The sequence below is a fragment of the Grammomys surdaster genome, unplaced genomic scaffold (genome assembly GCF_004785775.1).
Source record: "Grammomys surdaster isolate TR1022 unplaced genomic scaffold, NIH_TR_1.0 126176, whole genome shotgun sequence".
NCBI classification, from domain to species: domain Eukaryota; kingdom Metazoa; phylum Chordata; class Mammalia; order Rodentia; family Muridae; genus Grammomys; species Grammomys surdaster.
The window spans coordinates 2,621,894-2,648,690 of NW_021620983.1; the positions used below are offsets into that span (position 1 = coordinate 2,621,894).

The 26,797-nt window shown below is 43.9% G+C and overlaps 1 protein-coding gene across 1 annotated transcript; it reads right to left on the reverse strand.

Moving 5' to 3' along the window:
- Positions 1 to 1,590: 1,590 nt before the first annotated feature.
- Smco2 (single-pass membrane protein with coiled-coil domains 2) lies at positions 1,591 to 26,773 on the reverse strand. Its single transcript, XM_028757537.1, has 9 exons — positions 26,670 to 26,773; positions 22,761 to 22,866; positions 19,877 to 20,010; positions 18,752 to 18,901; positions 17,108 to 17,183; positions 14,789 to 14,845; positions 8,482 to 8,538; positions 7,449 to 7,627; positions 1,591 to 1,789 (listed from the first exon to the last, which is right to left on the reverse strand). Exons 1-9 carry the CDS (start codon positions 26,762 to 26,764, stop codon positions 1,591 to 1,593), a joined length of 1,053 nt encoding a protein of 350 aa, XP_028613370.1. The 5' UTR covers positions 26,765 to 26,773.
- Between the last annotated feature and the right edge of the window lie 24 nt (positions 26,774 to 26,797).

Sequence of the window (26,797 nt, forward strand, 5' to 3'; positions counted from 1 at the left end):
CGGAGGCAGGAGGATTGCCACAAGTTTGACACCAGCCTGTTCTCCAGCAAGGCCAGCCAGGGCTGCATAGTGAGATCCTGTTTTGAAATACAATAAATAAATAAATAAATAAATAACCTCAAATAAACAAAATAGAAAAAAATAAAACCTTTCAACTTCTACTCCTGTTTCTTTTTTTTTCCAGGATGGTTTTCCTGTTCTTGCCATGAAAATACCCATGATTCAATTCAGGCATGAGGATTGGACCACATTCCACAGCTGTCTACCCGTTCGCCTTCCAATCCTCTATCTACACAACTACCTGCCATAAAGTCCATGTTCCCGTGTTTACCTGTCCATCCCTCCCTCTTCATGCCCACCCAGACCACCGAATGGGTTGTTTGCCTTTAGAGACAGGGCCCAAGGCTGGTCTCTGATTTGCTGTGAAGCTGAGAATGATTTTGAACTTCTGATCCTCTGGCCCCATCTGCTAAGTGCTGCGGTTACAGGCATGTGCCACCATGTCTGGTTTTATGCGTGGTTATAGGCATGCACCACCATGCCAGGGTCTGCACCATGCTAAGGATTAAAGCCAGGGCTTAGAGCATGCTATGAGACACCCCACCAACTGAGCTACATCCCAGCCGCCCCCCACCCCGTAACCGGTGGCTTACCCTCCGCCCTCCTGCCAGTTCCATTACAATTCTATCAGTTCTGAACAGCTCAGTTAGAACTACTTCCACATTACCTATGATTAGGTATGAAACATTCCAACATCCCCACATCAGTCAGAATTCTTTTGATCGTAAGCAACAGAACCAGATCTGGCAGGTTGAAGCAGAAAAAAAAAAAAAAAGAATGGACTTTCAAAAACAAAAATTCCACTAGATTTTCTTAAAATTCTTAAAGAATGTCTGACACAACACACTGTGTGTCTGCTCTCTCTCTCTCTCTCTCTCTCTCTCTCTGTGTGTGTGTGTGTGTGTGTGTGTATGTCTGTGTGCATGTGTGTATATGAGCATGTATGTACGTGTTTATGAGTGTGTTCATGAGTGTGCCTGTACGTGCCGCCTCTTACAGGAAGGCAGAAGCACAGTCTGAAGGGACCACCTGTAGTTGTCATTGCTAAGGGAAGACAGTTTTCTAAGGTTGTCAGAGGAGAAATGAACACTTTGAGAGATGCCCTCGAGCCCCAGTCCACAGAAGAAAGGAATTCTTCCGTCTCCAGGACCCCAGAGTTCAAAACAGCGACAGTAGAGAGTGGGGAGCTAGTGCATGGCTGTCTGGATGTGTCAGAGTGGGAAGAGAAAGGCTGGGGCCGGAAGTGATGAAAGCAGTCATTGCGTGAGCTCACCCATAACCCCAGCACTTGGGAGACTGTTGCAAGGGCCCACGAATTTGAGATTAGCCTCCCGTACATAGCAGCAAGATCCTGTGTTTAACTGACAAAATCCTTTTCATTTTTTTCTATGATCAAGTAAATAGTGTTTAATAACAAACAATACCCTTTATAGAATACTCAATGGTGTCATTTGAAAAAATAAGCTAACTGCTATACTATAGGAACATGTTTTATTGGAGGGGAAGAGTGCTATCGGTAACTTTGCATCTTTAGTACGGTAACAAATCTTCCGCTTCCAGATTCAAGAAAGGCGACATCATCTCCCGAAGATCCCACATGGTGCGGTGCCCCAGCAGGCTGGGCAGCACCCTTTCGAAGAGAAACGTGGCGTCCACAAACAGTATATAGCACGACAGTCCGGTGATGGTGACCACGTAGACCATGACGAACAGCTTCAGTGCGTGCTTCCTATAGTAAAGAAGACCCAGAACAGAGCCTCTTTGAAGGTGTGGACCCTCCATGCCCGCAGCTCCACCCTCCACAGTCACCCACCTATGACCGCAGTCAGTTCTGTAAAAGGTGGAAACAGCGCATGCGCATTCCCACAAGCTCGTTTGGTCCCTTTCGCTCTACGTTTTTGTTCCCTTTCTAGATATACCCGCATTTGTTTGTTAGCTACTACAGAATCACTGATGATGATTAACTCTTTAAAGATGTATTAATTTTCTCTCAAGCGAATGAAATTATATCTGTAGTATTTAAAGGGTGCACAGTCACCAAGCACACGAAGACATGTGCAGTGGCATATAAAATTCACTTTATATTATGCACTGCCCACAAGAGTGGGTATAAAGTAACTTCTAATGAACAATTCCATTGCGGAGCTCTTTATGAGGTTGCTGACCATACATACATACATACATACATACATAGATATAGATATAGATATCATACATTCTCTGACAAGATGTCTAAGTCCTTTGCCTATTTTATTTTAAAGTCTGGGTTGTATTTTGTTTTCTGGGTACTATAAAAGTTCTTTATGTGTTAAAGATACTAATCCTTAATTTTAAGAATTCTGAAAAAGATATATGTATGTATGTATATATACATATATACATATATACATACCTCTGTGTGTGTGTGTGTGTGTGTGTGTGTGTGTGTGTGTGTGTGTGAGACAGTACTGGCTCAGGATAACCAAGACCAAATTCTCAGCATAAAGGAGGTTTATTTGCCCCAGAGGGTCAGAGAGCAGAGAAGAGACAAAGACAGAAGAGAGAGGAGAAGGGAGGGGAAGGGAACAAGGGAGGGGGAGAGTATTTGTCCTAGGGGACAAAGGACTGCCTCTAAATAGAGAGAAGACAGAGGTGGCCCATAGAAAAAGGAAAGTTTATAAAGGTACAAGGGGAAACTCCACGTTAGGGTGAGGTGTTTAATTTTAAATCAGGCATGTTATTTAGGTGAGCCGAAGGGGACTTTTGACTGCTGGACTTCAATACTTTGATAGCTGGACCTTGGTAGTCAGCCTCAGGAGAAGGAAGTAGCCAAATAAGGGAACAGACCTTGGTGGCTAGCTTTAGGAATGTAACCTAACAGTTTAGTAAGGCAGAGGGAATGGGGGAGAAGGGCAAGGCCTGCCAGAGCTGTATTTTCCATACTTGGGCTAGCTACGTGTGTGTGTGTGTGTGTGTGTGTGTGTGTGTGTGTGTGTGTGTATGAGTGGGGGTGGGGAGGTCAGAAAACTTTTGGAGCTAGGTCTCTCCTTCTCTTGTCTTGAGGCAGGGTCTCCCTTGTTTCTGTGTTGTGTGACAAAAACATTTCCTGAGGAGAGGTAACACACAGTCTACACCCCCTAGAGAGGGAACCCACAACAGACCAAAGTACAGATACCACCAAAGTCCAACTTGGTGAACCATAACTTTTACTGGGGTTACTCGCAGGAATGTGGGTGAGGGGTCACTTACAGGATCAGAAGTGACTCAAAGACAGCTGCATCACCAAAGACTACCCCAGCACAGGTGACAGCTCACAAAGCTGGGGACCTGGAGCATACCACAGCCTGCAGGCAGCTCAACAGGCTGGAGAGTGTCCTTCCCAGGTACCTCAGCTGGACTAAACCTCTTCCAGGCAGCTCAGCTAGTTTCTGCTTCTTCCAGACAGCTGATCTCATCTCAGAGTCTCCCTTGAAGCCCAACTTCCTTCCATTGGAGGGGACTCTCAGTCTTTATTGGATACTCTGGCTAGGTGGGGTCTAGTGAGTCTGATCAGTTTCAGGGACTTCCTGAAGCTATTTTGAGTTGATTACCTTCCTGTTCAAGGAGCTTCCTGCAGGGTGGAAACTGTTACACACATTCTGCAAAGCTGATTACTACAGGCCAGGTGATCATAAGTTTCAGGGGCATCTCCTGTCCTCACCTACCAACCTTGCTGTGGGATTGCCCAAACTGCAGAAATATGCCACTGAAACTGGTTTGTTATGTGAGTTCGACCTGAGGATCGAATTCAGGTCATCATGATTCAGTAGAAAGCACTTTTGGGGTCAGGGCATGGTGGTGCACACCTTTAATCTCAGCATTTGGGAGGCAAAAGCAGGCGAATCTCTGTGAGTTTGAGGCCAGCCTGGTCTACAAAGCAAGTTCAGGACACTCATGGGTACAAAAAAGAACTGTCTCAAAAGAGAGAGGGGGGGGGGGGAGAGAGAGAGGGAGGGACCAGGGAGAGAGGGACAGAGGGAGAGGAACAGAGAGAGAAGAGAAGAAAAAGGGGGATGAGGATGAGAGAAGGAGAAGGGGAAAGGGAAGGGGAAGGAGGAGGAGGAGGAGGAGGAGGAGGAGGAGGAGGAGGAGGAGAAGAAGAAGAAGAAGAAGAAGAAGAAGAAGAAGAAGAAGAAGAAGAAGAAGAAAGCTAGCACTTTTCCCAATCAGCCATCTCCCTCCTCTCTGGTCTGATTCCTGACAATTTTCTACCTACTGACTCTATGGAGATGACTATACTATTTTAACTGACCTGACTCTTTTTTTTTGAGCCTGGTGTATGCCCCAAAATGATAGAGACAAGATCCCAGTTTCATAGCTTCATACATTGTTCAGAAGAAACAACAGAATTGAAACAATTGAACTACAATGTGACGTTGGCTCCATGGCGGAGATAATGTGCAGGCTACAGGGGCACATTGTGTAACAGCTCCGCAACAAGAAGACAGATCCAAACAACAGTACTCCAGAGAAGAGGCTGCTCAAGATTCTCTCTGGATTGGTGGCTGGAAATGAAGTGGCAGAGATTTTTCTTGGAGAAAGGACTGCTTCTATAAAGGTCAGCTCTATAAAGGGATCCAAGGACTCAGAAACCGAGCCTAGGACGGTGTGACACACTTCTACAATACAGCACAGAGCCCCAGGCTGATGCAGCTAACCTGAGCTATGTGCCTGCCTCAGATGAGAAGAGTCAAATGTTTCCATCAATGCCTCTCCAATACTTAATGAGGAAGAGGTTCCCAGACACATACCCAGAGAGCTCTGTTGTTTTCTAACAAAATCTCAATCCTTTTATTTTACCAATGAAGATTCAGGAGCCAGAGACTGGGGTGAAAGCCTGTTGGCTCAGAGAGACAGAGAAAGTACCCAGCTGACCTTTCTCCTCAGCTGACATCCCATCAGGATCCCCCTTCAGTTTGTTCCTCCATAAAACCTCCTTCAAACTCAATGTCCCTTCTTCTACTTCCTATGTGTCTCTCTATCCATCCTCCTGACTTGCTCTCACTCTCTATGTTTTTTTTTCTTAATAATCCTATGTTCACTTCCTGCCAACTGGTTGCCTGCTCTGCCTCTTGACCTATGGTTGACTTTATTTAATCCTGATCACAACATTCAGGCAGAAAACTCTTGGATTAAAGATGTATGCTAAGACTGAGCCACATCACAACTAAAAACAGCTTTTTTTTTTCCAGTAAATGACACAATCTCGGGGCTCACAGTGTGATCAGATATCCTGTAATAGAACTCCATATCCCACCACAGGGATACTGGTATATCCATTTTTTTATTACTACTCTATCTACAGTGGCAAGGAATAGAACCAAACTGACCTAGATGTCCATCAACAGATAAATGGGTAATGAAAATGTGGCTCATAGACACTATGGAAGTTAAATGAAAAAGAAAAATGAAATTTGCAGGAAAAGTAGATGAACTGAAAATACATAGGGTTAAGCAGGGTCATGCAGTTTCAAAAAGAAAGAAAAAATGTTCTGTCATATACAGATCCCTGCCTGTAATGTATACATGCTTATATGTAGTCATCTATAAGCGTGGGTACTGTATAGCATTTAGAAAGGGTAATATTGGGAGATAAGGAAGGACTGGACGCAGTCAAGGACGTGAGTGATGAAAGAGAGCATAAAGTTAATTGTTTTTCTAGTTTCAATTCTGTCATGGTTGTTTTCTTCCTTGTGGTTAGTAAGTGAATAGAAATATAATCGATAGTGAGGTGTAAACCCTAAGCCACACAGCCTCTGAACGCCGCATAGCCTCAGAGTACCTGACTGCACGGGAGCTCACCGAAATGCAAGGGTTTGGGAATGTGTGTGTCCGAATGGCTACCTTCATCTGGCTGTGTCAAAGTTTTAGTTGTGAGTTCTTAACAGTAAAGTGATTTCATTTTATTATTTGTTTGTTTGCTTGCTTGTTTCCTTGTTTATATATTTGGGTTTTTTTTTTTTGAGACAGAGGTTCTCTATGTAGCCCTGGCTGTCCTAGAACTCACTCTGTAGACCAGACTGGCCTCAAACTTATTTACAGAGATCCTCTCGAGTGCTGGAATTCAAGGCTTGTGCTACCATCGCATGGGGCAGGTTTCATTCTTTTAAAGAAGGAGGATGAGGGGGAGTGATCTTGTCTAGTAAACACAAGTTGTCAAATCTGTGTGATAAGTTGTTCCCTTTGATGGGGGTGATGACCAAAGCCTTTAGATTCTGATCAATAACGTGCAGATGGAGAGAAGGCTCAGCGAACTAGGTTTAGTTCCCAGCATCCGTGTTGTCCTAGTTAGGGTTTTATTGCTGTGACGAGACACCGTGATCACAGCAACTCTTCTAAAGAAAGACATTTTGCTGGGGCGGGCCTATAATTTCACAGGTTTAACCCATTAGTCATCATGGTATGAAACACGGCAGCGTGCATGCAGACATGGTGCTGGAGAATGAGCTGAGAGTTTGACATTGTGATCCACAGGCAGCAGAGAGACTGCCACACTGGGGTAGCTTGAGCATAGAAGACCTCAAAGCTGGCTTCCACAGTCACACACTTCCTCCAACAAGGCCACACCCACTCTAACAAGGCCACACCCACTCCAACAAGGCCACACCTCCTAGTAGTGCCACTCCCTATGTGCTAAGCATTCAAACACATGAGTCTGTGAGGGCCATACCTACGCAAACCACCACACATGTGATGGCTGGCAACCACCTGTAACTCCAATGGTAGGGGATCCAACACCCATTCTAACCTCCCTAGGTATCAGACATGCATACAGTATAAATACATCAATGCAATCAAACACCCCTACACATAAAATAAATGTAAAACATTTTTAAATTTTAAGAAAGGGTGTAGACGGATAAGAACTGGAGTCTCTGCTCAGTGATAGAACACTTGCCGGCCATGTGTGAGATCCTGAGTTCGGTCCTTTACATTGCACACATCTTAAAGTGGTTTAGAAAGATATTGTACATAGGTAAAATATATGTCACACGCCCATGTGACATATAGGAAGATTTATCTAAGGTAATAAGAAAGCTACCTATGCTTATATACTTCTTAATACAATATGTAAAACAAGAAAAAAATCCTACGACTTCAATCAACAGACAACATTCACAAAAGAAAATAACATTTTAGTCAACAGTCAGTCTTAAAATAGATCCTATGTTGAGAAGCTACACACATACACACATACACACACACACACACACACACACACACCATCTCACTATGTAGACCAGTCTGGCCTTGAACTCAGATCTACCTGCCTCTGCCCCTGGAGTACAGCCATTAAAGGTGTGTGCTACTTCTCCTGAGCGCATCTGATAAGTTTGTCAAGCCCATGCAAGCCCCATTTTCTAACTCACCACACTGCGCTGCAGGGAGGAGAGGGTAACGCTGACAGGCTTGGAGGAGCTTCGGGGAGCAGGGGCTCTTCTTGCTCCTCCGCGTCCACGTCTTCAGAGCCATGGGAGTCTGCGTCCGACCCCTGTGTGTAGTACATCTCCAGCTTAGAGTTCAAGACATTCATTTCCTTATGGAAGCTCTAGGGAGGAAATTCAAAGAGCAATCAACTACCTTTCCTTAATTAAAAAACAAAACAATTCTTGATGTCTCTCATTCTCACTGTGGGTGACAGAGGATGTTTTCCCTCGGTGACACCTCAGGTGGCCATCAGCAGGTGCATATCTAGTGACTTACACACAGCTGGGGAAAAGAGGGAGCCCACATGCTGACCTTTCCTTACTGGAATGGTACCCTTCTCCTAGATCTGTCTATTCGGTTTGATTATCTACTCCACGCATACGTATGTGGTGATGCCCACCAGCACTGTTCTCAGATACAGTGGTGCACATATATAGTGGTGTGCAGTTACAGGTATATGTGCACGGCTAAGCGTCCACGAACATTAGAGTGACAGCCACGTTAATGAGTGCGGATGAGGACCATGTCCCCAGTGAAATTGGTGAGCTAGCAGCTCTGTTTAGTGGGGTAGGTGGTGAGCCAGCACCACTGGTTGGGGGGGGGGTTGGTTCATTGTTTCTGCCACACACCCACATTTTTCCTCCTCTGGGGGAACAAACTCAAAGGCGAACTCATTTCTCTAGAGAAGAGACAAGAGAGGTCTGAGTCTGGATAAGAGAGACGGGAGAGAGGTCAGACGAAGAGCTGCCGCCTGCATTGAGCCTTGCAGAGTGCAGAGCGTGTAACACGGATCAGGTTTCAGATGAGTTATGGATCAGACACTCCGGAAACCGTCAGGTGTTCTTTTGGTCCAAAGCAGAAGCCCAAGAGGAGGAAAAGCAGACATCCAACTAACCAGAGAACACAATGAGGTGTAGTTTCGCTTCTTGGGAAACCAGCTAAACTGTTTGGATAGGTGAACTTGGAACACCTCACCTCTATCCGGTCAATGAGCTTCTCCTTCAATTCACAGGCTTCTTTGCAAGTGTCGACCTAAAAAGATATCCACAGGTCTGAGTAAACTGACAAGGTTGTCGTTCTGGATGACAATAAGATCTCTCACTTTTGTACCATGTACAAAGTGGCTGTGCTGAGTGGGACAAACGTGTACTGGTGAAATAGCTCCTTCGACAGTTGATTTCTGGGTCTGTGGATGCCGCCGAGTGGTGGAGTGCTTACCCAGCATGCACAGGGCCCTATGCTCCACGAACAGTGGTGAGCCAACAGGAGGCAAACTGCTTATGAACCTCGTATTGCAAGAAAAATAACCGGCAGCAATGAGGGATACTTTCAGTCCTTTACATGCTGTTTCCCACAGCATAGTGGTGCTTGCCTTTAATCCCAGCGCACAAGAGGCAGAGGCAGGCAAATCTCTTCGAGTTCAAGGCCAGCTCAAGGACTACATAGTGAAACCCCATTTCAAAAGTAAACAAACATAAATAAATAAATAAATAAATAAATAAATAAATAAATTTACAGGAATGAGAACTGCCTGAGAGGCAGAGACAGGAGAGTAGCAGAGCAAACTGGTTAGCTAGACAAGCCAGAACTAGAGCACATTGTATGTATCAGTGAGAGACGCCATAATTAGAGCACATTGTATCCAAGGGAGACCACAGAATTAGAGCACATTGTATCTGTGAGAGACCTTGCCTCAATAAATAAATAAATAAATAAATAAAGTGGAGCGTGACTGAGAGAAAAATGCCTGGTATCAACCTCAGGCCTCATGCACAGCACACACATACACATATAAATAAGGTAAAAGTATAAGTATATACAGCAGCCCCTTGCTGTAAGCCATTCTTTTCTGTTTGTTACTCCTTTTATGTCCCTTAAAAATCTTCTAGTGCTGAAGAGATGGCTTAACAGTTAAGGGCACTGGCAGTTCTCGCAGAGGACCACGAGTTCAGTTCTCAGTAACCCCATAGTGGTGGCTCACAACCTCTGTAACTCCAGTTCCAGGGAATCCATCGCCCTCTTCTGGCTTTCATGGGTACTACATTTGTGTGGTACATGGACATACATGCTGGTAAAAACATCCACATAAATATTATTAAAAACAAAAATCTTCCACTAAGAGAGAAGCTGGTGAAAAAAGTAAGTTTCTGTGAAAATAGGGAAGTATCTCTCTTAAACAGGTAAACATTTCTAAGGTATAAGTGTAAGATCTCATCATATCAGATTGAATATATGGGCTCTGGCTCAGCGGAGTGGCTCACTGAGAGAGGAACTCTTCCATTTGCTTCCCGTGTCTCCATCAGGTATTCTGAGAGAGAATTCCTCATCTTGTCTTGATTCTTAAGCACTAACAGGAGCAGGCAGAGGCTTTTCACTCTTTCTTCTTTTTCTTAATTTTTAAAATTTTTTATTTTTTAAAGATTTATTCACTTATTATGTATACAGCATTCTGCCTGCATATATGTCTGCAGGCCAGAAGAGGGCACCAGATCTCATTATAGATGGTTATGAACCACCATGTGGTTGCTGGGAATTGAACTCAGGACCTCTGGAAGAGCAGACAGTGCTCTTAACCTCTGAGTCATTTCTACAGCCTTTTTTTTTTTTAAAGATTTATTCATTTATTATATATATGAATACACACACGCACACGCACACGCACACACACACACACACACACACATATATATATATTTATCATTCCTTAATTTTTTTTAAAAGATGGGGTCTCGGATATTCCAGGCTGACCCTGAGTCTGCTGGGCAGCCAAGGATGAACTTGAATTCATATCCTCCCAGCCTTTACCTCCAAAGCACTGTGTGTCTCACCAGACCTGTTATGAGCAGTTGGTCTACCCAGGCCCTATTATTTGCCTGTCGCTGGTCCACACTCCTAGTCCCAAGACTGAGTTTTTGAGGCTTACTTTCTCATGGTAAACACTCATGTGCCAAATCCCAACTGCCCAAATAAACACAGCTGATAAATTCAGATGTCAATCTCGAGCTGTGAGGTGGTGACAAGAGGATGATGACATCTCACTGGTACAGAAAATTCCCAAGAAAACTGACCTGTTAAGAGCGGGTTTAACAGCTAGCCTGGGAACACACATGGAGGGACCCATGTCTCCAGCTGTATTTGTAGAGGAGGATGGACTTGTCAGGCATCAGTGGGAGAGGAGGGCCTTGGTCCCTTGAAGGCTGGATGCCCCAATGAGGGGGAATTCGAGGGCAGGGAGGTAGGAGTGGGTGGATGGGGGGGCACACCTCATAGAAATAGGAGGAGGGAGGATGGGTTAAGGGGTTTCTGGGGGGGGGGAATGGGGAAAGGGGATAACATCAGAAATGTAGATAAATAAAGTACCCAATTTAAAAAAAAAAAAACCAAACAGATAAAGGAACTGGGTATGGCAGTCAAACATTTGAGACTTTTTAGCAGCAATTTAACATTACCCATATTACAGGGTAATGTCAAGGACATTAAAATTGTCAAGGATAAGAGACTATGTAACAAGCCCATGAAATTTTAAAACAATATCTTCATAAAATAAAAAAGAGGGAGATATATCCCTGTATACCACAAATTTATTTAAATCATGTTCTTTTTATTTTTTATTTTAATTTTTTTTAAATGGATGCCAAGGAACTTTCTGCTAATGTCTATGGCACTCTACAACTAGGCATACTTATGCATAGGTGAAAGGGAGGATCTACTTACTGGCATAAGGCATGATCTTGATCAGGTATTTAATATGGGGAAGAGGGCATGTTTGTGTTTCTTCTGCAGGATGCTGAAGGAGCATGGTGGCTGCCAGAGCAATGGGTGAGACATCCTGATGCCAGGACAAAGAATGATGCTGACCTGTGAGCTTGCTGAGTGCCCTGACAATGGTGACAATGGTGACTGGGAAGCTGTATTGGACATATGTTCCCGACCCACCATTACTTACCTATACCCCTGATGGGACAAGCTGCCTTGCCTCAAGATTTTAGACCTTGTGGAGAGAGAATTGAAAAGAGGAGCTATAATGCCTCTTGAATTGTTATTAAATGTGGCCAGTTATTCAGATTCAATCATGGACTGGTCTGGAAATCAATCCAATATTGTAAATAACAATCTTCATTTGGAAGTCTGGTTCTAGACATTTTCAGAGACATTATGGAAATTAGCTGCAGTTCCCTATGATGTTATGTTAGCAAGAGATAAAGTTGGGGCAGGATCTGGATTTCAAACAGGTGTTAGCACATGTGTTAAGGCTCTTTTAATTGTCAAGTTAAAAATACTTTTGTTTCTTCTATAGTATTTAATGTAAGTTGCATTGATTGTATACCTTCAATATACAATATATATACAATATATATTCAATATATATAGATATAGATAGATAGATTGTATACCTGTGTTTGTGTTTTGAAATCCAGCATGTCAGTTATGGAGGTCAATCAACCAGCTTTTGTTTTAGTGCCCTGAGTATCACAGAACCTTGGTATTCTAAAAATAGCTTGCAAGTACTGGAAGAAATGAGTCAGGCTTTAAAAAGAAGCAAGAGGGTAGTGGGCTTGATTATTGCTGATATAACAGCTTTAATTACATTAATTTCTAGCACCACTGCTTCTGCAATTGCTGTGACACAAAAAGTTAAGACAGGTACTTTTGTTAATCATTTAGCAAAAAAATGTTACTAATGTGTTGAGTATACAAGAGGATTTAGATAGGCATTTGGAAGAATGGATTGGTGCTCTTTATCATATTCAAATTATCGGAAGGAGGTTCAGAAGTTAAGGGTAAGTAGCCATCTCAAATGTCATGCCAAATACCATTGGATTCATGTTAGTTCTAAAATTTACAGTGGTAGTCATTATAATTAGGAAGAAATTTAAAGACACTTTCAGTGTATTTGGCATAATCCTAACACCTCTCTTGATGTTTTAATTTTACATAGTGAGCTTATGAATTTCAAGAATGCTGCTCTACTGAGCACTGATACAGTAGATACTGCAGATACAATTACCCAAGGCCTGAGGTCAGTATTTCTATTTTGGTCAAGCTTTAAGAATGGCATATATAGCTTGATCATGCTAGCCTTTTTTGTCCTGGGAATACTTTTTTTCCTGCCCATTGTGTTAAAGCTTTTCTTTAACAATATCAACATGTTGGCAGCCAAAAAACATGGCTTGAACCTGAAAATGGACCCCCCCAGACAGAGTTTTTAAATTAACAGGCTGGCAAGCCAAGGATGGGTAACATTCTGCAAAGAGCCTTACCAATCTAAGACAGAATTGCATTGCTTTGGATAATACATATTCCATGACAGGTAAGGAAGGCATTATTGTCAGAATGACCTAAGACAGGCTCAGTCTGGTTAATGAAAAAAAAAAAGGGTGGGGGAGAGACAGAGAGCCTTTGGGGGCTGCTTGGCAAGAATCTGACATGGGACAAGGACAAGGAAATGGGATGCTTAGCAGGAATCTGACATTGCCCAAGGACAAGGAAGTAGGCTTCAGGCAGGAATCGGACATTAGGGTAGAACAAAGAAGTAATTTCAGGTAGGAATCTAAATCTTAGGCTAGAACAAAGAAGTAGACTTCAGACATGAAAATGACTTTGGGTTAGGACATGGAACTAGGCTCAGATACTTTGGTCATCCTGATAAGCCCTTAAAAACAGTGATCATGGGAGTGTTTACGTAATTGTGTTTAATGCCTTGCTTGTTCTTTGACTATTTGTGTTTATTGTCTTGCTTGTTCCTTGACTAATTGCATCTATTGTATTGCTAGACCCTCAACCTAGAAATGACCTTAATACATGCATGTAATTAAAATGGTATAAAAGCAAAAGGGAGGGGGGATGGGATAAGGGTTTCTAGGGAGAGGAAGTGGGGAAAGGGGATGGCATCTGAAATATAAATAAATAAAATATCCAATAAAAATATTTTTTTCAAAAAGTGGGTTTAAGACAAGGTGAGTCTGATGACATCACTCAGTATGTTAAAATGTGCAAATAGAATTTATAACTGTGGTTCTCACCCTGTGGGTCTTGACCCCTTTGGGGATTGGCCTGTCATGACCCTGTTGGTGATTAAATGAACCTTTCACAGGGGTCACATATCAGATATCCTGAATAGCAGATATTTACATTACAACTCACAACAGTAGCAAAATTACAGTTATGAGGTAGCAATGAAATAATTTTATGGTTGGGGGTCACCACAACATGAGTACTGTATGAGAGGGTCACAGAATTAGGAAGGCTGAGAACCGCTCATTTAGACAAAGACAAATACATAAAAATGTTCATTGTGCTTGTCTTTGAGGTTCCAGGTTCTTCTCTTTTTTGAGTGTGTGTTGTTTTTGTTTGCTTGTTTGTTTGTTTGAGACAGGGTCTCTTTACATAGCCCTAGCTGTCCTGGAACTCACCATATAGATTAGGCTAGCCTAGGACTCACAAAGATTCCCTGCCTCTGACTCCTGAGTGCTGGGATTAAAGGCGTGTGTGACCACACCAGGCTATTTTTCATTTGTATGTGACTTACTTTCATATTGTTTTAATTTTAAAATATGTGTTACTTTTGTTGGAAGGAGAAACACACACATGTATTATGTGATTGATATGTTGTGTGATGTTAATACAAATAGGGAAAGAAGAGCAAACGTGGATTTTTACTTATCTTTTTCACTTTTTATCACTGATTATTGATTATTACTGATTATTTTTAACTCTGATTATTTGAAGCAGGCAGCACTCATGTTGTGAAATGTGCTGGGGTCACATGTGAGAGAGAGTACGTAGAAATCTGTTCTCTTCTTCCATCGTGTGGGTTCTGGTGGTCAAACTCAGGTTGTCAGCTTTGGTAGCAAGCCCCTTTACTCACTGAGTCCCCTTGCTGGCCTGAGACTGGCTCTTTTTATTAACACACTAGTGTGTGTGAGTGTGCGTGTGTGTTCATGTGTGTATGTTCATGTGTGTGTTCGTGTGTGTGTGTGTGTATGTGTGTGTTTATGTGTGTGTGTTTGTGTGTGTTTGTGTGTGTGTATGTTTGTGTGTGTGTATGTGTGTGTTTGTGTGTGTATATGTGTGTGTATAGCTACAGATTGGACTTAGACTCCTCAAACATGTTTAGACAAAGCTTTACTGCTGGGCCACTTCATCTTGGAGTCACAGAGTTTTTCTTCTGAACTGAGTGTAGTGACATTGAGCCCTTCCCCCTAACCCCCAGGTCCTGACGTCTATGAATTTTAAATCTTATGCTTACGAGGGTTGTTTTCCCTCCTTGACGTCTCATTACCTGGGTCAACTTGATGTTCACTTCCTTTAATTGCCTTCTAATTTCTGTGATCTTCTCCTATAACATAAGGATAGCGGACACATAATATAAGGATAGTTAGAAGGAATGGTCTACGAAAAGGAAGTAAAACAGTTTTTAGGAAACATAAGATGTCCAACAAACTTCAGATTTCATAGTTCCCCTCCCCTGACAATGTGCTGATGTATAAAACCATCACTGAATCATGTCAGCAAGATGCAGTTAATTGGTGGGGCTGGAGAGGTTAAAACACTGGCCACTCATATAGAGGGTCTGGCTGTGATTCTCATCACCTACATGGTGAGTCATAACTGCCTCCTATTCCTTCTGCTCCAGGGAATCTGGTGCCATCATTAGACCTCTGTGAGCACTGTATGCAAGGGACACACATCCAGACAAGCAGGCATGCACACACATGCACACACAATTTTTTTTTTTGAGACAAGGTTTTTCTGTTTAGATCTGGCTGTTCTGGAACTTTCTTTGTAGACCAGGCTGGCCTTGAACTTAGAGATCCCCCTGCCTCTGCCTCCCAAGTCTTGGGATTAAAGTCCTGCACCATCATGCCTAGACACACAAACCTTTTTTTAAAGGTATGACTGACCACACCCGACAAGTGGGCGAGTACCAGGAGTACTGATCATCCTGAGCAGCCAGCACCCTTCAGCAGCATGTGGTCACACCTGGGTGTATGTATTCACCCTCCTTTTGAACCATGTTAATTCATCACCAGCCCCTGAATCTTGTGGTTTAATAAGGAGCTGTGCCATCCGGCCGCTGAGCTTTCACCCTGATCTTCTGCCTTCACCTCCCAGGTGCCGGAACTGTAGACTTTCTGTGTCATTTTCTGTTTCCTCCCTTCCCCCTTTAACTCCAGCAACTGCCAGCCTATCTTCTGTCCTCAGGTTTTGCCTTTTTCCGCGTCACACAGACGGAATGTGACATCTGCATCCGTCTGAGCTGACATCTTCAAATAGCCTACAGTGCCCGAGATCAGTCACACTGCTGGGATGATCAGAAATGTGTTCCTTTTTATGTCAGGAGTCCCTTGTGCACTCAATACATGGCCTTATCCATCTATCAACTTGTGGGCATGTGACCTGCTTCTGGTTCTCAAGCTCATGTGTGGCATTTGGCATGTTTGGCTTTTAGCATGTACACAACTTCGCACAGCTCCAGCATGCTTTCATACATGTGCATAACAATTTCTCCTTTTCCTGTTACCTCATGTCTTCCTGAGTGGGGTGGCTCACACCAGTAAACACAGTGCTGGGGAGACTGAAGCAGCTGGGTTGCTGAGAGTTCAAGGCTAGCCTAGGCTACAAAGTGAGTTCCAGACCAACCCATGATTAAGAGAAGACGCTCATCTCAAAGCAAAATGAAACAACTCAAATAGGCCAGAGAGATGGCTCAGCAGGTAATAAATAGCATTCGCCACCAACCTGACTTACATCCCTGGACTCCACATGGTAGAAGGACAGAACCAATTCTGGGAAGCTGTCTCTGAAATTCGTGCCTATATACATACATGCATACATACATGCACACACATAACATATCCATACATACATGCATGCACACATACGTGTACATACCCATACATATGCATACATATACACACATACATATCATACACACGAACACACATGCATATATATATGCACACATGCATATGCACACAAACACAATGCATACACATATACACACATATGTGCATATACACATATACATGCATGTTCACATACACACATGCATACATGTATACATGCATGTACACACATACAAAACATACAATAAACAACATAAATACAATAAACATTTAAAAATAAACGTCAAACAAACAAAAATTTTAAAAAGCTTTCTTTGAAGGGAATCTCTGAGAACACAAGGAAATAAAGAAATTGTACTCTTTGGTGGTTTGGAAATATCACAAGAACACATCAGGAGATCATCAAAGGCCACACAGTCAGCATCTTGCCTTCTAAGGACACAGTTAACTAATTCCCATTCCCGAGATGTTTTCTCTGGGTTAGTGGGGCTGGGATTCTGGGATTCAGTCAGGCAGTTCTCCTTAAGGCTCCTTACTTCATGACAGCATCATGACAGAAAGAAGACTACGGGGAGGCCTCACCCACTGTCTAGGAAGCTCAGTAGAGTCCAGCTTTCTGGGCATAGAACAAGGGAGGTGGTGTCCCCTGGAGGAAGGCTCTTGGCACTGTCTGGCCAGTGCCCTCCTGTGATCGAGATGAATCTTCCTCTGGCTATGGTACAGGCATCAGGAAGAGTCCGAACTCAGCTTACCTCAATGTCTGCTTCCTGATCAAGGTCCTCCAAATGTTTAGACTGGTTTTCCAGGGATATAACCTCAGTTAGCAAGCTACAAGCAGACAAAGAGATGGACTAAGTCTTGTGGACTGAGGGAAAAAAAATCATCCAACATGGGAGAGATTTCCACTCTTTCAAAACTGGAGTGCTGTTCTACACAGAAAGGCACAGTAAAGAGAATCGAGTCTCGGCTAGACTAAGCCTCTACTCCTGTTAAAAGGCACAGACTGAGAGAGAGGACTGGTTTTTCCAGCACTGGGGCTTGAACCAAGGCACTTGCTTGTACAGGAGAAGCAAGCACTGAGTTATGGCCACAGCCTGGGCTTTGGATTTCAAAATCCAAAGGCTGAGTATCTGGGATTTTATCTGAACTCTATCAAGGACCTTCACTTCACTAGCAAGTCGGGCACAGTGGTATACACCTATAATCCCAGCGCTCTGCGGTAGAGGCAGGAGGATCAGGAGTACCACGCTAGCTTAAGCTACATGAGACAGAGCTTTAAAGCACACACACAAGAAGAACAGAGACTAACGGATTCTGTGACCGATGGAGGTATTTTGGTCCTCACTGTGTTGGCTCCATAACTATGTAAAACCCACAGGACCTTACATGAAAGAACATAACTGTCCTGCAATAGAGTTATACTTTAATTTAGAAAGGAAATTTATAGCGTATGGGATCTGGATCCCTTTTAATGCTTTGGAGGATGAAAAGGTCCGACGTGGATACGGGTGAGCAGACGCTTTGAGATTGGTAAAGAGGAAACAGCTAGGAGTGTAGCTCCTTTGTGTTAGCAAGGAGGTGGGAGGTCAGACATGTATTTCTAATAAGAGCTTCTGTTTGTTAATCATTGACTGTGACTCACAGTGTGAACCTCACAATATGTCAGTGAGGAGGCTATAATTAATAACCTTTTATATATGAGGAAAGGCAAAGCCTTTAAAAAGTAATTAATTCATTCCCCCCCCCCAAAAAAAAGGGTCATCAGGATTCAAGCTCGGACTTTGTAATGGAGGTGTAGCTCAGTCGAGTGCTGGATTTTCATTAAGACGTGGGCTCAGATCCCAGCATAAAACAGGCTGTGGTAGCACACTCCATAACCAGAAGGTAGAGGCGGGAGGCTTAGGAGTTTGGAATTACATTCAGAATGCAGAAAGTTTGAAGCTAACCTGGGCTGTGTAACACTACTTCAAGGGAAATAAGTAGAGTTCAGGAGAGATGGCTCGGCAGTTAAAGGCAGAAGGACTTCGATCCTCAGTACCCACAAGGCAGCTCACAACCGCCTTCAACTCAAGCTCCAGGGGATCTGATGCTTCTGGTCTCCTGGGTATCTGTGCTTACATGCACACACGTACACGTACGTGCACGCACACACACACTCATAAGTAACAACAATAAAAATAAATAGAGAGTTATGCACACCCAGTATGTGAGAAATCTCTCAGAGACGAGACAAAGACAAAGAGCTAATACAGGTCTGGGATGTCGACTTCTAACCCTGAGATTATGCTCTTGCCCTCGTGGTACCGCCTGCTTGCTGTACCATGCACGGTGTCTTGAGCTTTAAAGCAGGAAGGCGTTCGACTATTTCCCTCCCAGTCCCAACATCCAGTGCTTACCTCTTCACCGTGTTTTCCGTATTATTTATTTTTTGTATAATGTTGTTGATTCTCTCCAGCCAGTCACAGTGGTCGGCTCCAAGTTCTTTCATCTGGAGGCCCATCTTTGCATGCCAGTAGTTCAGCTTGAGGATCAAGCTCTCTGGGATGCTGTGGAAGCAGAACCCTAGTCATTGGGAGGTAGGAAGTAAAAACACCTCCTATGGCTCTAAGTGACCTTCCTGTGCATTTTGTATTACTAAAATGGACCAATTGACGACTTGTTTATCCATGTAAACAGGTCTTTAAAAGTCCAGATAAAGCAAACAGTTTTTCAAAATATGTATTATGTTACCGAGAAGCAAACCTAGGGTCTCACACAAAGCAAACACTCAACCACAGAGCTACATGCCCAGCCTGGAGAATCGGCTCAGTTCCTTTCGAGCTCTTCTTGCTCTTGCATAGACCCTAGGTTTGATTCCCAGCACCCACAGAGTGGTCCACAACCATCCATAACTCCAAGTTTAGAGGATCTGACGCCCTCTTCTAACTCCCTTGAGCACGCACACAGTACACAGACATTTATGATGCAGGCAAAACATTCACACACATACTTTTTTTTTTTAAAAAAAAAAAAAAAAGCTTTATATATTTTTCTCGAGGCTAGGGTTGAGCCCAGGGCTTCACACATGCTAAGCAAGTACTCTACCACTGAGGCCCCAGTTCTAAAAACAGTTATATTTGAAATCTCCCTCTATAGAGTGAACATTGGGCAAGGATGGCGGCAGGGGAGGAGAGGCGTCCAACATGTGACATGCAAGGGCTTACTGGCAGACTTTTGATGATGATTGGAATAATTTTCATATAGAAGAAGTTATCTGAGACTGTTGACATACAAATCAAGTCTAAACTCCAAATCCAAGGACACACAGAGGGCCTTCTGACCCTATCAGCATCCGCAGCCAAGGACGGGCTGACTCTACTATCTTGCTAGGTAGGGTCAGCCAGTCCCTGTTCACGTGGATACTGCTTGGTTCAACTTGTGCCTAGAGTTTGTCAGTCTTCCAGGCTTTCTCTGAATGTCTTCCCAGGATTCATTCTCTCCCCCGTCAATCCGTTCTCTTCACTGGGTGTGTCCAAGCTTACTGGGTGCTCTCCTCCGAAGACGGTGACAGTGGAGGTGGAGACGCTTCGGGGCCCTTGCAAGCTAGTGTTACTTCTTGCTCATCCGGTTTGCTTGCCGGGTTCTGGCCGTGCTCGGACTCCTGCTCCAACCCATCCTGGACAAGATGATGGCGGAAGAGGAGTAAAACAAATGAGTCATCGAGAGAGGCGGCGGCTCCTCCAGCCCTACCCGACAGCCTGCCTGAGCCCGTGCCTTCTCATACATGGATGAGAGAGGGAGACGAGCCCTCTCTGTTCAGCTTGTCAGAGGCTGGGGCAGGCATCAGCCTCCCACAGAAGAGTGGTTTTCAGGGTGAACAGTAGAAATGTACCCGACCATACACTCCGAAACTTGACTCAAATGACATGGCTGTTCTGGTCTCTTCAGAAACTCTGTGTGTTAGCCGGGCAAGGGTGCGTATCTGTAATGCTGGCCCTCAGGAAACTGGAGTGGGAGACTGCTGTGAGTGTGAGGCTTAGACAGTGAGTCTTGGGCCAGCCCAGGCTCCATAGTGTGTTATAGGCCAGCCTGGGGTATATAGACCACAGCAAAACAAGAACAAATGAAACAAAACACACAGTGGGGGCCTTGAACTTATAAAACAGGTAGAAGTGTTTCCTATTAGGACAGTCTGTTGAGCTATGAAAACTAAATGCATGACATAGATTTTGTCCCAGTGTTAGTTTACATATATATATATATATATATATATATATATATATATGACATAGATCTTGTTCCATTGTTAGTTTTAATATATATTTATATATAAATAATACACACACACACACACATATATATGGAGAGAGAGAGAGAGAGAGAGAGAGAGAGAGAGAGTGCTGGGGAGATGGCTCAGTGGTTAAGAGCACTGACTACTCTTCCAGAGGTCCTGAGTTCAATTCCCAGCAACCACATGGCGACTCACAACCATCTGCAACGGGATCCGATGCCCTCTTTTGGTGTGTCTGAAGACAGCAACAGTGTACTCATATATATATCAGATAAATAATTCTAAAAAAGAAAAAAATACAGCTCTAGGACCCAGGTTCAGTTCCCAGCTTGGTCACCCATGACTCCAGTCCCAGGGAAGCTGATGTCCTCTTCTGGCCTCTGAGAGCACCAGGGATACGCACGGTACACAGATATATGTGAAGGAAAAACTCCCGTACACATAAAATACACAAATCTCTAAAAATGACATAGCTCTAAAAACCATTTGAGGCACAGCTGAAGAAACCAGAACACAGAGGGAAGGAGGATATTAGGCTTCTTTATGTGTTAAACTGCTAATTGCTCTAGATGTGATGACAGTGTTTTGGAAATGTAGAAGAAAATCTTTATTTTTAGAGATGCTTTCTGAAGGCAACAGGAACAAACTGTTACATGCTGTTTGACCTACTTTTAAATGGCTTAGTGAAGTGCATTTATTTATACGCACAAAGATAAAGCAAATGCCATGCTTTCTGCTAACTGACATGAATGCTATTTAAAAAATACCATGGTAAGGACATCGCCGACCATTGTTCTGGGCTTTTATGTTCTCCTGTTACTTATTTTCATGGCAAGGGGTTTGAGAGAAATAGCATACTCTGTTGTATTTAGTCCATGAAAGCCGTTCTTTCCTCTTCCCCCACCTCTCTCTTTTTTCTTTCTTGTTTTGTTTTAGAAAAATATTCAGTTCTCTAGCATCTCAATCCTATACATGCTAAATGGCTAAAAATAATAATAACCTACCTTAGAATACTTCTGTCTCTCTCTGCGTGTCTCTGTCTCTATCTCTGTCTCTCTCTGTCTGTCTCTCTCTCTCTCTCCCTCTCTCCTTCTCTCTCTCTCTGAAACTCTACTGTAAAACAGTTTTTCTGACCTTTGAAGAAGTTTTAAGCAAAACTCTCCTGGGCTTCAATCAAACAAATTTAAACCGGAAAGAGAAAAGTTTGGGGCGGGCAAAACAGATTAGTTCGCCACCAAAAGACCTGTGTAAACCCCAGCCAAGGCCACAGGCTCACACCTCAGCATTCCTCAGAAACAGAGTCTGCACCCTCAAGTCTATCTGAGGCTCAGGAATGCTCTCAGCCTTTGCAATGGTAACTCATTGACCCTCACGCAACACAGTGGATTAACCGGGGGGCACCGCGCAGGTATGTCCATGTCCCAATATGCTATGTGTCTCCTTATTTGGACAAGAGTCTTTAAGGTAGACTTTGTCATTGAGTTATAAAAGCTTGAAATCGGGTCATTGTAGATTATTTGGACAGCTCCTCAGTCCAAGGGGAGTGGCCTTAGCGTGAGACAGAGAAGGTATAGCTATGGGACAGGTGCAGGGAGGTGGAGACAGAAACCACAATGAGGCAGCCGCAGTCAGCGCAGGCGCAGTCCAGGAGGAGGCAGGGTATGGATTCTCACATAGATGGAATCAAAGCAGAATGAACGAATTCTGTTGGAAGACTTTCTGCAATCAGAGGATGATTTTACGCATAACCTTTGCTCTAAGGTGGCCTATGCCAATTGTAATTGATCCTCGCAGACAAAACCAGCACATAACATATGGGGGGGGGGTGTATAGGAAAGCTAGGAGGACCCCTCCGTGCGGACAGCAGTGGGAAGCAGTACCATCCCCTGCCTCTCTGTTTTAGTGTTAGACCTATGAAAACCCTTGGGCATTCTCTTCCTGCTTTGAGACACAAGGCGACGTCATTCCTTTACCTGCCGTGACATCGATGTCTCTCCTACTCTTCCTTCTTTTGCGTCTGTTTGTGGGTTTGGTGCGATTGTACCCAAGGCTGTCCTTGAACTTCTCACTCTCCCATCTCCATCCGCTAAGGGCTGGGATTACAAGCATATACCATCAGGCCCACCTTAGCTTACCCATTTTTCAGTGTCCGTCTTGTAAGGGAAATCAGTCTGTAGGTCCTCAGAAGGTTTGTCTTTTTCATCTGGTCTGTCTGAGATGTGGTCCATTTCGATCATTTCCCTTAGCAAATGCAAACAACACAGACAAAGCAGACAGAGGTAATTACTGTACAGTAGGAGTTTAGACTGGTCATCTGCCCTACACGATTCTAATGGAGATCTTCGGAACACACCTCAGCCTCAGGTATATCTGCTACGCTCATACTGACTTCGTCCTGTGTGAACAATGTCATGTACGGTACATTTTGCAGAAGAGAAATAGAAAGGCTGTATAAATATTTGTTGGGTGAATCCATAAATTATTTAGCAGTGAGGTCCCAAATTTCAAATTGCTGCTATTTGTGTTTATATGTATAAAAGTGTGGGAAAGGTAAACATTAAGCAAACAAGAAAGGCTAGAATCTCAAAACAATCTACCAAAGTGTAGATGGGCAGAGAGGACCAGGTCTGTGATGGGACAATGTGACAATGTTATTAGTGTGACACTCACTCTAAAATAACCTGGGAGGTGGGCCTCTGGGTATGTTCTGGAGGACTGTCTTGACTGAGTTCATTGGGCTTGAAGACCCGCCCACTGTGGGCGGCGCCATTCTTTGGTTGGGCTGGAAGCCTGCCCACTGTGGGCGGCGCCATTCCTTGGCTGGGCTGGAAGACCCGCCCACTGTGGGAGCTGCCATTCCTTCGATGGGCTAGAAGACCCGCCTACTGTTGGATTATATAAACAGAGAAAAGATGCTGGACAGATGCAGGGGTTCATTGCTCTAAGCTTCTTGTGTATGGATGCAATGTGGCCAGCTGCATCAGTCTTCCCCTGCCTTAATTTATCCACCAAGACGGACTGTGCCTTGAATTGTGAGCAAGATCAACCTTCTCTCTCATGGTTGGCTTTTGATGTTGTTTTGTTTTTTAATTGCAGCAACAAGAAAAGAAACTAAGACATACTGGTTACCTTTCTCATTGCTGGGATAAATCCCTGAGAAGGAACAGTGAGGGGGACAGTCCACCGTGGTGGAGAAGGTATTGGGGAGAGCTTAAGGCTGCCTGTTCACACTCAGTCAACAAATAGAGAGAGACCAGCAGTAAAGGAGCCCAGCTCCAACCGGCTAAGGCTCCGTCCAGCAACAGGCTTCCTCAGGTAGGCCTCATGAAGGTTCCCTGGCCTCCAAAATACCATCAGCTGGGACTAAGTGTTCAAACACACAGGGCCGTGGGGAAGCTCTATTTAAACCACATCTATAAACATTGAGTTCTCCCACAGCATTCTCTATTCTTCCACAGAGTGTGTGACAAGCATGCAGGTTCCCACAGGTCTATATAAATATGAGGGTATTTGTATACATTATTCTGCATTTTGAACTTCCTTTAGAATAACCTGTTTGGAGTCCATTTCATACTAGTACACTAGGATTTCTTCATATGTATGACTCTATGTTGGGGTTGTATAATTTTTTATTTCTCTGTGTGTGTGTGTGTGTTTGTATGTGTGCACGCGCACATTGTGTGTGTAGTGTGTGTATGTGTGCATGAGTGTGCATGTGTGTGTGCATGTGTGTGTATTCATGTTGTATGCATGTGTGTGTGCAAGTGTGTGCATATCCATGTTGTGTGCATATGTGTGCATGAGTATGTGTGCATGTGTGTGTGTATCCATGTTGTGTGCATGTGTGTGTGCATGTGTGTGCATAACCATGTCATGTGCATATGTGAGCATGAGTGTGTGTGCATATGTGTGTGTGCATGTGTGTGTATTCATGTTGTGTGCATGAGTGTGTGCATGTGTGTGTATCCATGTTCTGTACGTGTGTGTGTGCATGTGTGTGCATATCCATGTTGTGTACATGTGTGTGTGCAGAGATCAGAGATCAGCATAGAGGTCTTCTTCTAATGCTCTTCATTTTATTTCTTGAGTCGTCTTTCACGGAGCCTGGAGCTCACTGTTTTGGCCGCACTAGCTAGCTAGGCAAGCCCCTGGGTTCCTCTAGTCTCTGCCTCCCAACACTGGGGTTACAGTAAGAACTGCTGCACTCTTTCATGTGGATCCCTGTGATTGCACGACCAGCACTTTACCAACTGAACAGTCCCCACAGCACCCCAGGAAAATAATAATACAAAGCAATGCTGTAATGGCCATCCTCCTGTCTGTGTGCTGTGTGTGGGAGTCAGAGCCAGCACATCAACAGGCAGTTCCTGAACCCTGCTTTGCTAAACTTTCCCAGATTGCACTTTGCTTATTTATTGCTACTGCTTTGGCTTTTGTAGACAGAGCCACATATAGTCTCTTTGAACTATGTAGCTGAGACTGGCCTTGAACTCCTGACCCTGCTGCCTCCACTTCCAAATGTTGGGATAACAGGCATGCACCAATATGCCTGGCTTCTAACCTGTGCTTCAAAGATGTGGAATTGATTTATACTCCTGACAGAAATGGTGACTGAACCACAACATTTTTCCAGAATTGTCTATTTTTATTTTTTTAATTTTTTTTCAAATATTTATTTATTATATATGAATACACTGTAGCTGTCTTCAGACACACAAGAAGAGGGCATCAGATCTCATTACAGATGGTTGTGAGCCACCATGTGGTTGCTAGGATTCGAACTCAGGACCTCTGGAAGTGCAGTCAGTCCTCTTAACCACTGAGCCATCTCTCCAGCCCCAGTATTGTCTATTTTTAAAGTTCCTGTTCTCTGCTAATCTGATATTTAAGGTGGAATGGTGGTTTGATGTTAATTTCTCCAGGCAAGTGAAGCAGAGAATCTTTGCTTGTGCGTTCTCAGCTTAGTCCTGTTCTCACCTGTGTGACAACTGTGTTAGAGCCCCTGCCCATCTCCTACTGGGCTGTTGTTATTTTACTAAACTGCATTTATGTGATACATACACACATTTTTAAATGAATCAGAACAACTTTGCAATGTATGTCTGTGGTAGGTCATATCTGTGGACCCTGAGCCCAGAAGTGGTCTAGGGACTTATCACACCTACCTTACTCTGGTGGTTTGAATGAGATGCTCCTGTAGTCTCAGCCATTTGACTGCTTGGTCCCTAACCTTGATGGTGCTGTTTGGAAGGTTTAGGAGTGTGGCCTTGTTGGAGGAAGTTTGTAACTGGAGGTGGACTTTGAGAGTTCAAAACTCCTGCCGGTTCCAGTTTGCTATCTCCACTTCACGTTTGTGGTTTGAGGTGTGAGAGCCCTCGGCTGCTGCTCCAGCTGCTGTGTGTGCCACCTGCTGCCTCTGCTCCCCATCATGGACTCACCCTCTGAGAGGCCATGAAAGTTCTTCTGTAAACTGCCACAGTCCTGGTGCTTTATCACAGCAAGAGTAATGAATATTCACACGCAGGAAAAGGTCTTGGCATTTATAGGCGTATGTAAACTGTCTTTAATCCCAGCACTTGGGAAGCAAAGGCAAGCAGATCTCTGTGAATCTAAGGCCTGCTTAATGAGTTCCAGACCAGCCAGGGCTACACAGTGAGACACCATCTCAAACATAATTGGTAGCAACAAGAGTTACCCGTTGGATCCGTGGTTGCTTATAATCACAGGATTGTGTGACTAACAAAATGTAACTGTGCATTCTAAAAGGCTACGTCTTTAGCAACTGTAGATAAGGGAGCCGTGAAGGAATCTACAAGAAGCAATCGATTTCCTAAGTGGAAATTGGAATCTTGGCAGCTCTGCTGCTGATGCCTCCTTCACACCACAAGCCTCACAAGTGGCCCATATCACAGTAGATACTTATGAGCTAAAATTAGATGAACTGGAGAGGAGAATGTCCACCCTGACCCTGAACCAACGTCTCATGATGGGTCTCCTGCTGAGGCAGGTCCCAGAGTGGCTCTGGTGAGCTCAGGCCTACTTACATCGAACCTTCAGTCACGCTGATGTTTTGGAGAAGATTGCTGCTCTTCTCAGTCACCTGAAGTTCCTCCCTGGCTGTCCTCATCTGCAGAGACATCTTGTCTTTTCTGAGGGTCGCCGGTACGAGAGC

Bases quoted from the DNA above. Each gene is read 5' to 3' on its own strand.
- Smco2 (XM_028757537.1), bottom strand. From the start codon at position 26,764: ATGTCTCTGCAGATGAGGACAGCCAGGGAGGAACTTCAGGTGACTGAG. The intron at 17,184-18,751 runs GTAAGCACTGGA...GTCTGCTTGTAG, and splicing joins ACGGAAAACACGGTGAAGAG to CTTGCTAACTGAGGTTATAT. The intron at 7,628-8,481 runs GTGAGGTGTTCC...TTTCCTCCCTAG, and splicing joins AGCTCATTGACCGGATAGAG to AGCTTCCATAAGGAAATGAA.